The sequence below is a fragment of the Plectropomus leopardus genome, chromosome 6 (genome assembly GCF_026936395.1).
Source record: "Plectropomus leopardus strain MGB_pleo_1.0 chromosome 6, ASM2693639v1, whole genome shotgun sequence".
Taxonomy (NCBI): domain Eukaryota; kingdom Metazoa; phylum Chordata; class Actinopteri; order Perciformes; family Serranidae; genus Plectropomus; species Plectropomus leopardus.
The window spans coordinates 19,231,192-19,244,281 of NC_142181.1; the positions used below are offsets into that span (position 1 = coordinate 19,231,192).

Sequence of the window (13,090 nt, forward strand, 5' to 3'; positions counted from 1 at the left end):
GTTCACCAGCAGCCATAGTTTCATGCTTCACTAACTCTCACTATTATTTAGGACAGGCTCATGGATTGATGTTGCAATGAAAACGGGGCGCTCGTGATCAGATTCCTTATAGGTTACCTGCGGGGAGAAGTCTGTCTCCATCAATGCAACCCACATCTCACAGCTCAGCCAATCACATTAGCAGGCTCCACCACACTGGGTTTAGCTGACCTGCTGGAGCCAAAGGCTTTTTTATTGCCCCTCATGTCCTTTAATAACTAATAAGCTTAACTCTAATGTCTCTGATCCACATTCTGTGAGATGAAGATGCTGAATGCAGCCGAACAAAATAAAAGATTGGGAGGCACTGAGGTGAACAGCTTGTCATATCTGCTATGTGCTGTGGTAAACACTAGTGTATGTACCATGTGTGCTTCAGACTAGAACATAAATTGATTCCTGTGTATCTCTCAAGAGCACTTAATGGGTTTTAATCAAATCCTTATCTTATGCAAATATTTTACCATTTGTATTTCTGCAGAAATGTCTACATGCAAAATACGTGAGAACACAGTGAATCGTGATCTCTTCAGCAAAGGAACAGGATTTGCCTGTGAGAGGGAGAACTTGTATTATGATAATATATTCCTCTTTTTGTGGTTCAAATCTATGTCATCATCTAATTTTAAACCTTTGAAATGTAAACTTCACTTCATATAGCCTACAGCAGTATCTGTTTTAATTTCCTTCGATATAAATATTTTTCTGGACAAACTTTGCTTGCTGTTGTGGGATAAAAATCTTCACTCACCTCAGTTATTCTTAGACTGTTATTAGCACTGTTTGTAATCTTTAATAAATGACAACAACAATCTCCAGAATCCAATATTAGAGAGGTTTACTGCAGATTAGCAAAGAGTGCGTGTAAACAAAGCTGGCCCCGGGAGCAACTAACCTTTCTTAATATTGCATTCACCTTTTATGCTGTTTACATTGCCCTCTCATATTTGGCTTAGCTGGAAATGCCATCCTAGTGTCAGTCCCTCCAATTTCAACAAAGCTAGCCATCATGCTAGCTGTCTAAAGCTAATGTGTTGCTGATTTGGCATCCCAAATTAGAAGTGCAGATGATGTTATAGAAGAGGATGCCCTTACAGTGTTTTGGCTGAATTTTTAGCCATGGTTATTAGAGCCAGAGTGCACAGCCAAAGAAGTGCAGCAGAGATAGAGACTAAGGTTGCGGCACCCGAAAAAGAGGATTTGGCTGGTGCAGACCCTCAATAACCTGAGCTGCTGAGAGCAAACAGCAACTGGCAGTGCCTTCATCCTCCAATGGCAACAGAAACAGAATCATTCAGGTGCAGTATATTTCAGTTTTTGGTGGATGCTGTTGCCAACATCGAAAGAGCCCTAGAGAGGCTGATATGCACAAACGTTTGCACCAAAGTCTTCTCACTTGGACATAGTTGTGCTGGAGACCTTCTTCAGAGCTCTGAAGATAAACCGGAAAAGACAGACAAGACCAGCAAGGCCGAGGGGGCAGATGACAATTGAATGAGTCACCTCACGCTATTCGGCCAATAGACTGACAGCCATAGGCTATTAGGCTAAAAGACAGTGGTATCAGAGGCTTATGCGCCATGCATTCTGGTACATGTAGGCACGACCGGCAGGCTCTGCACGCAGGACAAGATTCCACAGTCAATATAGCACACACAAAGGAATTTACTTCTGCAATCAACTGTATTTTTCATCGACACTGAATGGACATCCACATAAAATGTTGTTAATTGTCTTTTTAATTTACTGCCAAGCTACCTGTCAATGTAATGTATTTCATGATTTACTTCTAAGTTACGAGATTGATTAATGTGTTGCTCCTCCCATGGGTATTAAATGATAATCTCCTGATAAGGTAAAGGAGTGGAGGGAGGGAGAGGCCAGTTCAATGATGAAGTATACTGCCACCTTTAGTCTTTGTTCTTGTGAACTCAGTTTCCTTGAAACTATACAAACTCATTTTTAACCCTTTGGAACTGGGAGTAACATCACTTTTCTTGTGCTTCTTTCAGATGCCTTTTTAAAGTATTAAAACCTTTGAATCCAAAGCAGTTTGGTGGGTTTTCTTTCAAAAGCATGTGAAAAAGGAAATAAGCAACTTTCTAAGAAATGGTCCACAAATTGCAGGAAAATTAGTAGATTTAGAAAATAATTCTTAAAAAGCTAGGAAAAAAAAATGTTTTGGAAAAAAAGGGAAAACTATAATTGCAATTGATATAATTACATATTCAAAATTATGTTACAGAGTTAGCACTTTTTTGTTATTTGCTTGTTCATTTTGTTTTACTTTTTTTTTGTTTGTTTTGTTTTCTAAATAATTTTCAGTTAATATTCATGTACTTTTTGCAAATTTCATGCTAATTTGTGGGTAATGTCTTGTTTCGTTGCTCATTGCCTTCTCCTCATGTTTTTGACAGAAATCAAACCAATTTGCTCAGATTTTAAAGGGTTAAAGACCTTCAGTCTAACTGTACTTTAGGTAATCTCATCGTTTTCTCGTATTTAATCACTATTGCTGAATTTAGTGTTGGAGAAAGTTGTTAAAGTTTCACAATAGCTAACAATGAAAACCTCAAAGACTCTCTGTTATAAGTGTCAACTTTAAAGCTGTGCACCCACACATATGGAGAGGGAAGGAGAATCATTTTTTTAAGTAAATAATAATCTTTAATGGAAGAAGGGACACGATGTGAGAAACTACAGAAATAGCTTTTCTCATTATTTAATTTCTTTATCAAGATTATGTATCCAAGTCAGTAGATATATGTCATTTTGATTGGACATTGAAATAGAAAATCAACGTCTGGAGGGTTCATTTTATTGCAATAAAAGATGAGCTTGAATTTTCCTAACCTGATGAAAGACATTTTCCCTAAACAGTCGATCACAGTGGCTCAATATAACTGTCAAGCCATGAATACATACATTATATTAAACCAGTATTAAAGAGCTATCAATCTCAAAGTGGGATACAAAGTGTATTGATTTGTTGCCACAAGGGAAAATAAAGGGATCGGAGCAGCTTTTCTACTTGAGGGAGGTGTTTATTTTCAGTGAATGATAATAGACTGTTCATGGTTAAGTGTGAAATTCGACTGCAACAGCTGTGTCACCTATGAGAGGAGGTGTGAATTGGATTGCTCCTCATTGTCTAGTCTAGCCTGCACCGGCTGATATGACCAGCCACCTCGGCTCTACGGTTAATATGATTGACTGCTCTTCTGTCTGTTGACTAACGTAATTGTTGGGCAGCTATTTTGGTGAGGACATGATCAGTGTAATTGGCAGTGGATCCATCTTGGTCACGGTAGGATCAGGTCACCTCCTGGGTGCAGACAGCCACAGCAGGCTCGTGGTGGAGCTGCAGAGGGGAAAAGCCAGATTGCCCGACGACGGTAAGCCAGCCACACCAGCAGCAGCATCAGTGTGACAAGAGAGGAGCCAACTGCCAGGCTGACGATGACCAGAACCAGGTCCAGCTCTGATGGGTCTGAAAATCCAACAGAGAAATCATCTGCCATGAGGCTACAGCCATGATTTATTTATGCATTATACTAGAGAAAAAAATAACAATCCACTGTCACCCCGTTTTAAAACAATGACAGATTCTACAAATTACAAAAGCTTGTTTTGCACACTAGAGTTTATCCATAATAAACCCAGGGAGAGTTTTGCATATCAGCAGACGAAAAGACACTTATATGTCTCATCTCCTCACATGCTACAGACAAATAGCATAGTCATCGCTCATTTCCTGTCTTGGAGCATCTCCTCATGTGTGCTCTGTTATCTCAGGTTGATTGTTTTTGCTCTAAGACAAAGCAAATAATTACCTATCTCCTCTGGGAAGGTAGAATTCCTCACTTCTTTCAACATGGGACCAAAGGATATGCGATTTCTGAGATTGGTAACAACAGCTTCTGGGCCCTCTGAAGAAAATGCACTCCTCTGCTGAAGGCACTGCTGCAAAAAGAAACATTAGTATGAAAAATGAGAAACTTACATGTGATTAACTTTTTGGGAAGATGGATTGTGTTTCTGTTTATTGTCAAAAATAACAGTTAAAAAAAAAACCCAAAAAAAACTAGCCAGTTTATAAAAAGCCAAGGAGGCTTGACTCAAATGATGAAATTAGTAAAAATTGAAATTATTAATTAGTAAAATCAATAAAATGGTTAAATAGCTTTAAAATGTGTATATTGCATCATTAATTTTATTCTGTGTTGATTAATTTAAGATTTAAAAGTGTTTTGTTTTGGGGGTTTTTTGGTTTCTTTGCTCAACAAGGTGGTCTTTATCTGAGATTCTGAGATTAATTGCTTCTGGAGCGTCAAAGGGCTAAAGTTAGGAGATAGACAATCCCAGGTTCAAAAGGCATTAATTAAATATTTGTTTGTAACAGGTTTAATTTCCAAAATATAACTCTCCAGAAGTCATAATGTTACATACTCCGATACAGCAGGTGGCAGCATGCACCTTTAATTCTTCAAAGAAGAAGAAGAAGAAGAAGATTGCTTCTGTCGCCACTCTCCCCATTACTTCTGAATTCTGGCTGAAGAAGCATCACTTTCACTCATGTGATTATTATTTCAGGTATATTGCCATTATTTACCAGTTATTTGTTTATCTGGATCCCAATTTGCACCAGCATAAGTACTGGCTCCTGGAGTCCACATATTTTCATTCACCCTTAAAATAGCATGGATAAACACGATGCACAAAACAGCTCATCTTGACGGTTTAATATTGCATATAGAAAATAAATAAAATTGTCATCCTTTAACTAAAATTAAGACAAAAACAGAATTATAATTTAATCTCAATTCTAAAGAATTCATAACAATAAAAATAAAAATAAAAACCATGAAACCTTATCAGAGAGCTGCAGAGGTGCTCTACAACGGCAGAGACTAAATGAGTCTCTAGAGTTTATCCTCTATTTCACCTCTGCCCTCTAACACATACTTGTCAGATGATTCAGTTTTAAATCAGACACCTCCTTCCCACAACAGCAGGAGACGGCGTCCTTTGCTGCTCTGCAAGTGTATTCTGTAACTTTGCAAAGACCTTATCTGACCCTTAGAGTGCATAAAGACATGACAGATGTTTTAGGTTGTGTGTCTTTGGCTGTCAGCCTCAGTCTCTGTCACTCAGTACACTTGTCACATTTGGAGAGCGGCTCCTGCACCTGTGGCAGGATATTTCAATCACACTCTCTCTTTTCTCTCTTTCTTGCAAATAATCCCTCCTGTCCTCCCAATTTTCCATCATATTCAGCCATGTACTCATTTACGCCCTCTCCAGTTCCTCTCACCTTGGTCTCCCTTGTTGCTCGCCTCCCCAGCCCATTTACATCAGCCTGTTCACTCCTCGTCTGCCTGCCTGTTTTCACAGTGTCACTAAATTTAAATCACTCTCCGCCACTCATTCTCTCATCCTCTCGCATTCATTACACCTACTGCAGTCTTACCCTTTCACAGTCGGAGCGGTTCCTCAGGCAGACACTGAGATCACAGTGTAAGTACACTACTGAGTAATTAATCATTTGGAAGAGACTGATGGTGAAGCTGGCACTGGTTGACAGGGCACTGGGCAGCAGCGTGATCCCCGCTGGCTCTGCTGCTAACCTGAGGCACCGGCACAAACACACAGTATAACCTCAACACAGTCATTTTTGCCTTGAAAGAAATAGTGAAATTTCTAAGCCGTACACTATTTAGGCTGCATTGATCAATAAAAAAGTAGAAAAAAGCAGCCTGCCATCAATATTTTATATTGAAAGTTGAAAACTTAAGAGAAAAGAAATTATGTTAGTTAAAGGTCAGCTTTCACTAGATGTTTCTGATAGATTAGTATCATAACTCACTGTGCAAGAAAAATAACAAGCTTTTTATTTGGCATTATCATCTAGAATGGTGGTTCCCAACTGGTGGTTCGCATTCCAAAAGTGGGTCACAGGTCTATTTTGAATGGACTACAAGTAACCATTTCAACTCTTGCATTATGTTTTTTTGTTTTGTTTTTAGTTCTTAGCCAATGCATTGTTTACATTTTGTGAAATAAGATTAAATATGTGGTAATTTATCTAATGTATGTACCTTGAATAAATTACTAAGGGGAAATCTGGATCCAGCGAATGGACCAGGTAGAACCACTGATCTGGAATTTATTCATGTGTCTGCTGATGTTTCGCTACTTCAAGGATTTCAGGGTGACGTTTAATGTTTAACATTTTTCTCTTCATTCCACCTTGAAGACAAACATATTAAAAATATTTGTCCCAAGTGTTCACACTTTTTAACAAGTGCTCTGTTGAGATGCACAGTAAAAGTCAAACAGCCAGCCTGTTCACAGTCTGACATATTCTTAAGAGGTTGTGCTTTTATACTGCTGCCTCTCTTCAGTGTGCAGCAGGAATTTCTATCTATCAGAGTGACGCTGGCTCAGAGAGATAACACCATCAACCTGCAGCAGTCCTCTGTTTACTGAGCAGAGGATATTCAGCTCTTAAAAATGAACCTGCAACTCTCTGGATTGATATGAATTACAACAACACTGTTTCTCCTGTAAACACATTTGTGAGCAAAGGCAGTCTGGCCCTGTTGTGTTACACAGGTTCAAAAGTTGCATTATTCATGGCTATATTTCCACTGTTTGTTTAGAAAAAGCAAACGTTAGGTTTTTACCATTTATTTTTGAAAACTTTAGTCCATTTTCTCCCATATAAGGCAGCATATGGAATAAAAAACCCACCAATAAAAGACTGAGTGCTTGCTTTTTCTTTTCATGATATGCAGTCCAGATGGCTGCTCATAAATCAGTAAATGTACTGTAAATTTCCCACTGTGTACATCCTGTATTTGCTGCCTCTGCTCGTCTATATTTACTTTTTATACTACAGATTTTTTGTGCTGCTTGAACTCAAATTATTTTGCCTGGATTAACATTTTTGCTAAAAAATTAAATCTGCAAACTCTGCGTAACATTTTAACAACCTCCTACCAGTTACTTTATTTCATATTTTCCTGTGTACCTGGAGAAAAGGCAGCAGGTGGAGTTGATGAGGTCAGGCTTGGTGGCTGGGGACAAGCAACAGGAGGTGACCCCGAGGTTTATCCGACTGTTATTTGTCTTCAGGTTGATAACCACTCTGAGGTTCCCTAAGGCAGGCACAGCATCACCAGGCTCTACACCTCTCCCCATGTTCAGACTCATCTCTGCTGTGTAGTTCCCACTGCCACACAGGTCATCTGAGACCTCTGTTACACTGCCAATAGATTCATATTATTGGAAAAGAAACAAAGATCTAAAGGACCATATAAGTGATTTGACATGTTATAGGTCAATAAATACATAACAAATGGCATACACTATATTACGACTGAACATGGTAAATACATTTTGTTTTAGCATACTCTTAAAGTTCTGAAATTGATTTCTTATCTTTCAGGCAGCAATCTGTTTCTATCCATTTTGCTGCACTGTGAATTTCAACCAAAATTTGCTTGAGATGCATAATCCATCACATTGAATGATTTCACTGGTGGTGTATTTAAGGACACTCTTCTGACAGTAAAGATTAGCTGCCAAACAGCATCCTATCCAAAGTAAACAAGACTCCACAATGCAAACTGAGGCTGTACATTTGCACAGCAGTGCTTTAAGCTAAACGCTAATGTTGGCATGGTAACATTTTCTAATCAGCACTAGAGACAAAGTAAAGCTGAGACTGAGGAGAATGTAATTTGTTATTGGAGGTATTTACTCATTAACCACAGCACTGGATAAATAAAAATGCTGAACTAATATTGCCACTACATTAAAGGTTAGCCAGCATTGTTGACCAACTTACCAACATTACATCCCATGAGCCAGTGGCAATGATGACCACCCCCCACCCATTGATCCCCAGGTCAAAAACTGCAGTTGGTCAATTTTACTTGATAAAAAGCCATAACCATTTATGAACAAATAATCAATGACACCATGCACACACACACACACACACATCTCAGTATTTGAACATGCAACTGTTATTTGGTAGCTATAAGGTGCCTCACTTAAGCCCTTTTCCCATTAAACAAAAAACAACCACTCTCAACTCTGGCTTTTGTTTGCAAAGGAAAAGGTTCAAATCAACCTGCGTCAAATGACTCTGCAGTAATCAGACCTGTTCAGCATGTAGAATGTGACACACCATAAAAAAAAATAGGTATGCTTGTCTGCTGCAGAGCCGTATACACAGCTTGTCTACTGACAATGGCAAAGTAGTCCAAAGTCTTACTTTAGCGGGTTTTCCCATACACAAGCTAATTTTGGTTGAAAGGGGGTATTATGGTTTTTTAATGGGAGGGATGCACACTGTGTAGTGTTGTATGGGATTTATTGCTGTGATTGCAAAATATACCAATAAAAGTGGCTATTAAGGCCCCTTTTCCCAAATTTTTGCCTGGTCTGCATCTCCCAAGTGTACAAAACATGACCAAATTCCTACATTTTTCTCAAGTTTTTTTTTTTTTTTAACTCATCCATGCTTGATTTTTGTTTGTCTCCTCAGTTTTATTCTCCAGCACCGTAGCTCATAACTGCAATGCTTTGCAGACTTCCAAATAATGGATTAAGGAGTTGCCTAAATGCGTAATCAGGAAGCGTTTTTCTGAACTGTACCTGCTCATAACTGCATTACCATGTGACAATATTAATTTAGGAGACATATAAAGCATTTCACTGTGATGGATTATCTACTTAATAGCATAACTCATTCCAAATAACCAGGGTGGTTCTTTAATTTAACACATGATTAATAGATAACGCTAGAATAATAGGGTTATACAATAAGATTACCCGGAGAGATACGGATGAGGTGAGGTCTGTCTCCTGCGTTTCAGCAGCTTTGACTCAGACTCTGGCTCCAGCAGTAACAGCCTGCGCCCAGACTCTTGTACCACTGTCTCTCCTGTTGCCACTGCACGTGCTGACCTGGTGGCATTTTGTGCCGCAAATATCTCAGCTCTGGCTGCTCTTCTATTTAATTGTGTTTTTATCTTTTTTTCAGTGAGCAGTGTCAACTCAGGAGTCTTTACAGTGGTGTGTGCAGTCATTGGTTGAGGTTCAGATAATGTGACCTCTGTTGCAAACGCCTCCTGGGCTTTAGAGGTCTGTCCGTGAGAGTGTATTGTTTTCTCTACAAACTGCTCAAGTTCCCTGTGTGTCTCCAAATGATCAGTTTCAACAAGTGTTCTCCATGTTCTTGTTGAAGTTTCATCTTTCACACTCTTGGCATTTCTTTTCGTAGTTTCATCAGCAGTGTCGTGGTCATGATCAGATTTACTGGTGGCTGGTGAAAGCCCTGCAAAGTCATGGTTGGGGATCGATGGTGTTACCTCGCCAGGTAGAGGACAGTCAGTGCTACAGCTGCCATTTTCTGTTCCTGTGTCAGGAGTGTGCCCCGTGTTAAAATGATCTCCCTCTGTGTTTCCGGCCTGTGTTTTATACATTTTCTCTCGAGCAGTAACATCAATCTCCCCTGCTCCAATTGTTGTTTCTCTTGTCTCGCCTGAGTTAGCGCAGCCAGATGTCCTACAGCTGGTCTTAATCTCTGTAGGTGGTACAGAATCAGTCACAGTCTCAAGTATCCTTTGACTTATTGAAGTATTTTCAGGTAATGCATGCTTCTTATGTTTGTCCTTTCTGTCTAGTGCTGTGAGATGTTTGGCTTCAGAAACACTCTTTGTTGTCATGGATTTGATGCCTTTAAACAATGGATATTGAACACTTTTAACCAAAGAAGATGTTGTGTTGCGTGTCCCTCCACCTATGTGGGCAGCTTTTAACAAACCCTCTTGGATGCTCTGCACTGGGTCATTAATAGGACGTGTTATTGCGATTATACCAGGTTGTGCATGCTGGTTTGTTTGGATCGCCTGTGCAGAAATTTCATGCTGAGGCTGTTCTACACTCTGTGTTTCTGTTGTGTTTCTTCTTTTCAAAGAAGGGGAGAGTTTGTCAGTCACTAGCAAAGGCTCAATATGACTACTGGGCTGTACCATACGGTCAGCATGTGCTGCCTGAGATGACTTCTCAATAACAACTTGCACACTCTCACGAATAGTCAGTGCTGATTCATGAGCTTCAGCGGAGACAATAAGACTGCTTACACTGGCATGCACAAAATCATTTGTTTTAGTCATGTTTATCTGAAATTCAGAAGTAACATCCATTATCCGGTCTGCAATCTCCTGTGTGGCTTTATTGGGGATCTTAAGGTCACTTTCAAAATGATGGTTTGAAACAGAGACAGCATTGTCATCTGCAGTGTTTCCTGATATGGAAGGATCATGCTGCTTTTCAATTGTTTTTGCTGTGTGATGCTCCATGTCAGAAACAGCATTGTTAGTCACATCATTAGCCTGAATTTGGGGTATTTCGGGCAGACTATATGACTCAGAAAGTGCAGTGGTGCCAGTTCCGTCATTTGTGTCAAGCACAGGTACAGCAGGATAATTTGTAACAGGCACAAAATCCTCATTTATTGCCTCCTCCATCTTGTGGGTGGTCTGAATTGCAGGCATGATGAGCTGAGCGCTTGTTTTATTATAAACTCCTAACTGGGAATGATTATTCTCAAGGGTAGCTTTCGCAGAGTTGTTTGCATAATCATTGCCATCTTTATTGAACAGGGTGTTGTGGTTGTCCTCATTAGTGCTTTTTACTGCTGGTTTTTCAGTCAGTAATATCGACAAAGAGTTGAATTCCTCTGTGTTATTACTGGCATGGCTATGGCCAGTGGTTTGCTCTGTAAAGGGGAAATTGTCCTTTTCATCTCTGCTCCCTGCCATTTGCCTTGTGACTACATATGAATGTTTTACTCCCGAGGTCACCATCTTTTTCATGCTGTCATTTCCAGTTTGATTTGTCTCATCAGCAGTCCCTAACAAGGACTCAGCGTGGCCACTTTCACTATTTGCATATCCAGCATCGGAGCTGGCCCTCAATGTGTCTTTTTCAGCGGCTGATCTTGTTATCCCTGTCAACCTACAGGTGCCAGGTAAACTGTCATCTCTGAACAGCATGAGATTTGGCAGTGGTGACATGCCGCTGAGAGGGAATTGATCGCTCTCCGCTTTAGGGCTCATCGATGTCATTAGGGTCTGCGGAGATCTCTGCTCGTTATCATCAACAGGACCATGCAAAGCATCTGAATGGGCTGTCTGTGCTGACAGTTCAAATGAGCGTGGCTGGCCTGAAGTCATGCCAAAGGCAAAGGAGGCAGGCTGTCTTGTCTCAGGGGCAGATTGACTTTGGTGGGGCTGGCCTATGGAAGTGTGGGCCTCAGATGAGGAGGCCGCGGCCGTGGGCAGCCTGGGCGAAGAGTCATTATACATCTGCATAGTCAGATTCATAGAAGTGAATGTATTTATTTTTTCAGTCATGTTGGAGGTTAAAGGGTCCTTGATACTGGAACCAAATATACCTGCTGGTTTAATGTTTTCCGCCTGCTGTCGCTCTTTCTGACTCTGTAAAAGGGAATTTGGCTTTGAAACCGAGGTATCATATTGATGCCTGTGATCTGAGGCGCTGTGAAGAATTAATAGACTGAGAGCAGAGCTATTTACTGTAATGTGGGACTGGGCTTTCAAGAGCTCTGCTGCGTTAGGAGTGATGGGTTGCACCATATTATTGATACTTTTTAGCACAGAGTGAGCTGATTTTGATGCACTGCTGTGCGGCTCCAATGCATCACTAGTGGTGCTAACTCCAACTGCTTGAGAAAGTTTCGGGGGTGATTTGGAAAACCTAGCCTTGATAACTCTGTCCTGATTGCTATCTTTTGTAAAAGGAGACGTAACTGCATGATTTGGAAACATATGGGTGAGCGGTTTAATCTGTGCGTTTGGCTCTTTGGGAAAAGATGTCATTCTTGATAGTTTCAGGCCCAGAGTTGAGTGTCGCGGTCTGTGATTGCTTGTCACTTTGTCGGAAAATGGCTTATTTTTAATTTCCACAGTTTGTGTGTTAGAATTAGTAGTGGGTCCAACGGGAGCATTTGTCATGTCTACTCTCCCAATTTTGCTTGCTGCCTCCTGTCCTCTTGACTCTGCTCCTTCCTTTGTCAAAGGTTCGCTCTGTGTTTTGGCTGCATCCTCATGTTTTTTAGTCACACCTTTTTCAGCACCTTCTTCGTCTCTTACTTCCCCATGTCTTGGATTATGTCTCAAAGTTACATCCTTCTCTCTTATGGTCTCTCCACCATTCTTGCTGCTTGTCTTTGCCTCATGAGCTTCCATTTTATGCTCATCCAGGTCTGCTGATTGATTTATCTCTACTCCAGTCTTAATTATTTTTTCTTCTTCCCCGCTTTTCATCTCATCTTGTCTAAATTCTCTTTTGTTCCCAGACTTTTCATTATCTCTCCTCTCCTCTTTGTCCCGCAATTTAACTATCTCTTCGATGTCTTTAATTTCTTTACCTTGCTCGGCCTCCGTCTTGATTATCTCTTTGTCCTCATCTTCTGAAACTGCAGTCAAAACCTGCTCATTTTCATCTCCTGGCATCAGATTGTGGACTATTAGCAAATCACTGTTATAATTCACAAAAGATTGGTGTGTGGGTGCCACATGGTTATCATTTATATCAAACTTTCTCTCCTGTGTGATTTTTGATCGACTCCCTGAGGGTCTGCTCACTGTCAGTCTCTGAGAGGATGACGGGCTTGGTGGTGTTGTCAGAGTCATTGTGGAAACGTCATCATCAAAGTCTCGTCTTGATTGAGAAAGAAACAACATCACAGGCACAATTTTTCTTGTTGTCAAGTTTGGAGTTTGTGGTTCTTTCACAACTGGTTCACTTGCTGGCCCTGAGGGATCAACAAAATCCTGTTTAGCGATGCTGTTTGCAGAGTTAACTGTTTGAGAATCCTGCTCATCTCTCAGGTGTCTCATTGTGGTTACAGATGTAAACATGCTGCCAGAATCCTTCAGTAACAAAGTCAATATGGGCTCTTTGGTCTTAGAGATTGGTTTAACTGGCGTTTGGCTCTTCGACACAGACA

At 40.4% G+C, this 13,090-nt stretch overlaps 1 protein-coding gene across 1 annotated transcript; it reads right to left on the minus strand.

Annotated features, from left to right (window-relative positions):
- Nucleotides 1-2,882: 2,882 nt before the first annotated feature.
- Nucleotides 2,883-12,773, minus strand: LOC148189354 (uncharacterized). The gene is made up of 6 exons (XM_088078317.1): nt 12,509-12,773; nt 8,884-11,866; nt 7,073-7,306; nt 5,510-5,666; nt 3,873-4,002; nt 2,883-3,529 (listed from the first exon to the last, which is right to left on the minus strand). The coding sequence occupies exons 1-6, from the start codon at nt 12,771-12,773 to the stop codon at nt 3,342-3,344; spliced, it is 3,957 nt and encodes a 1,318-aa protein (XP_087934443.1). The 3' UTR covers nt 2,883-3,341.
- Between the last annotated feature and the right edge of the window lie 317 nt (nt 12,774-13,090).

What these genes read in the sequence shown, in the direction of transcription:
- LOC148189354 (XM_088078317.1), bottom strand. Translation starts at nt 12,773, where the DNA reads ATGACTCTGACAACACCACCAAGCCCGTCATCCTCTCAGAGACTGACA. An exon ending in ACCGCTCCGACTGTGAAAGG is followed by an intron (nt 4,003 to 5,509) that starts GTAAGACTGCAG and finishes TTCTTTTTGCAG; the next exon opens with CAGTGCCTTCAGCAGAGGAG. An exon ending in TACCTTCCCAGAGGAGATAG is followed by an intron (nt 3,530 to 3,872) that starts GTAATTATTTGC and finishes TTGGATTTTCAG; the next exon opens with ACCCATCAGAGCTGGACCTG.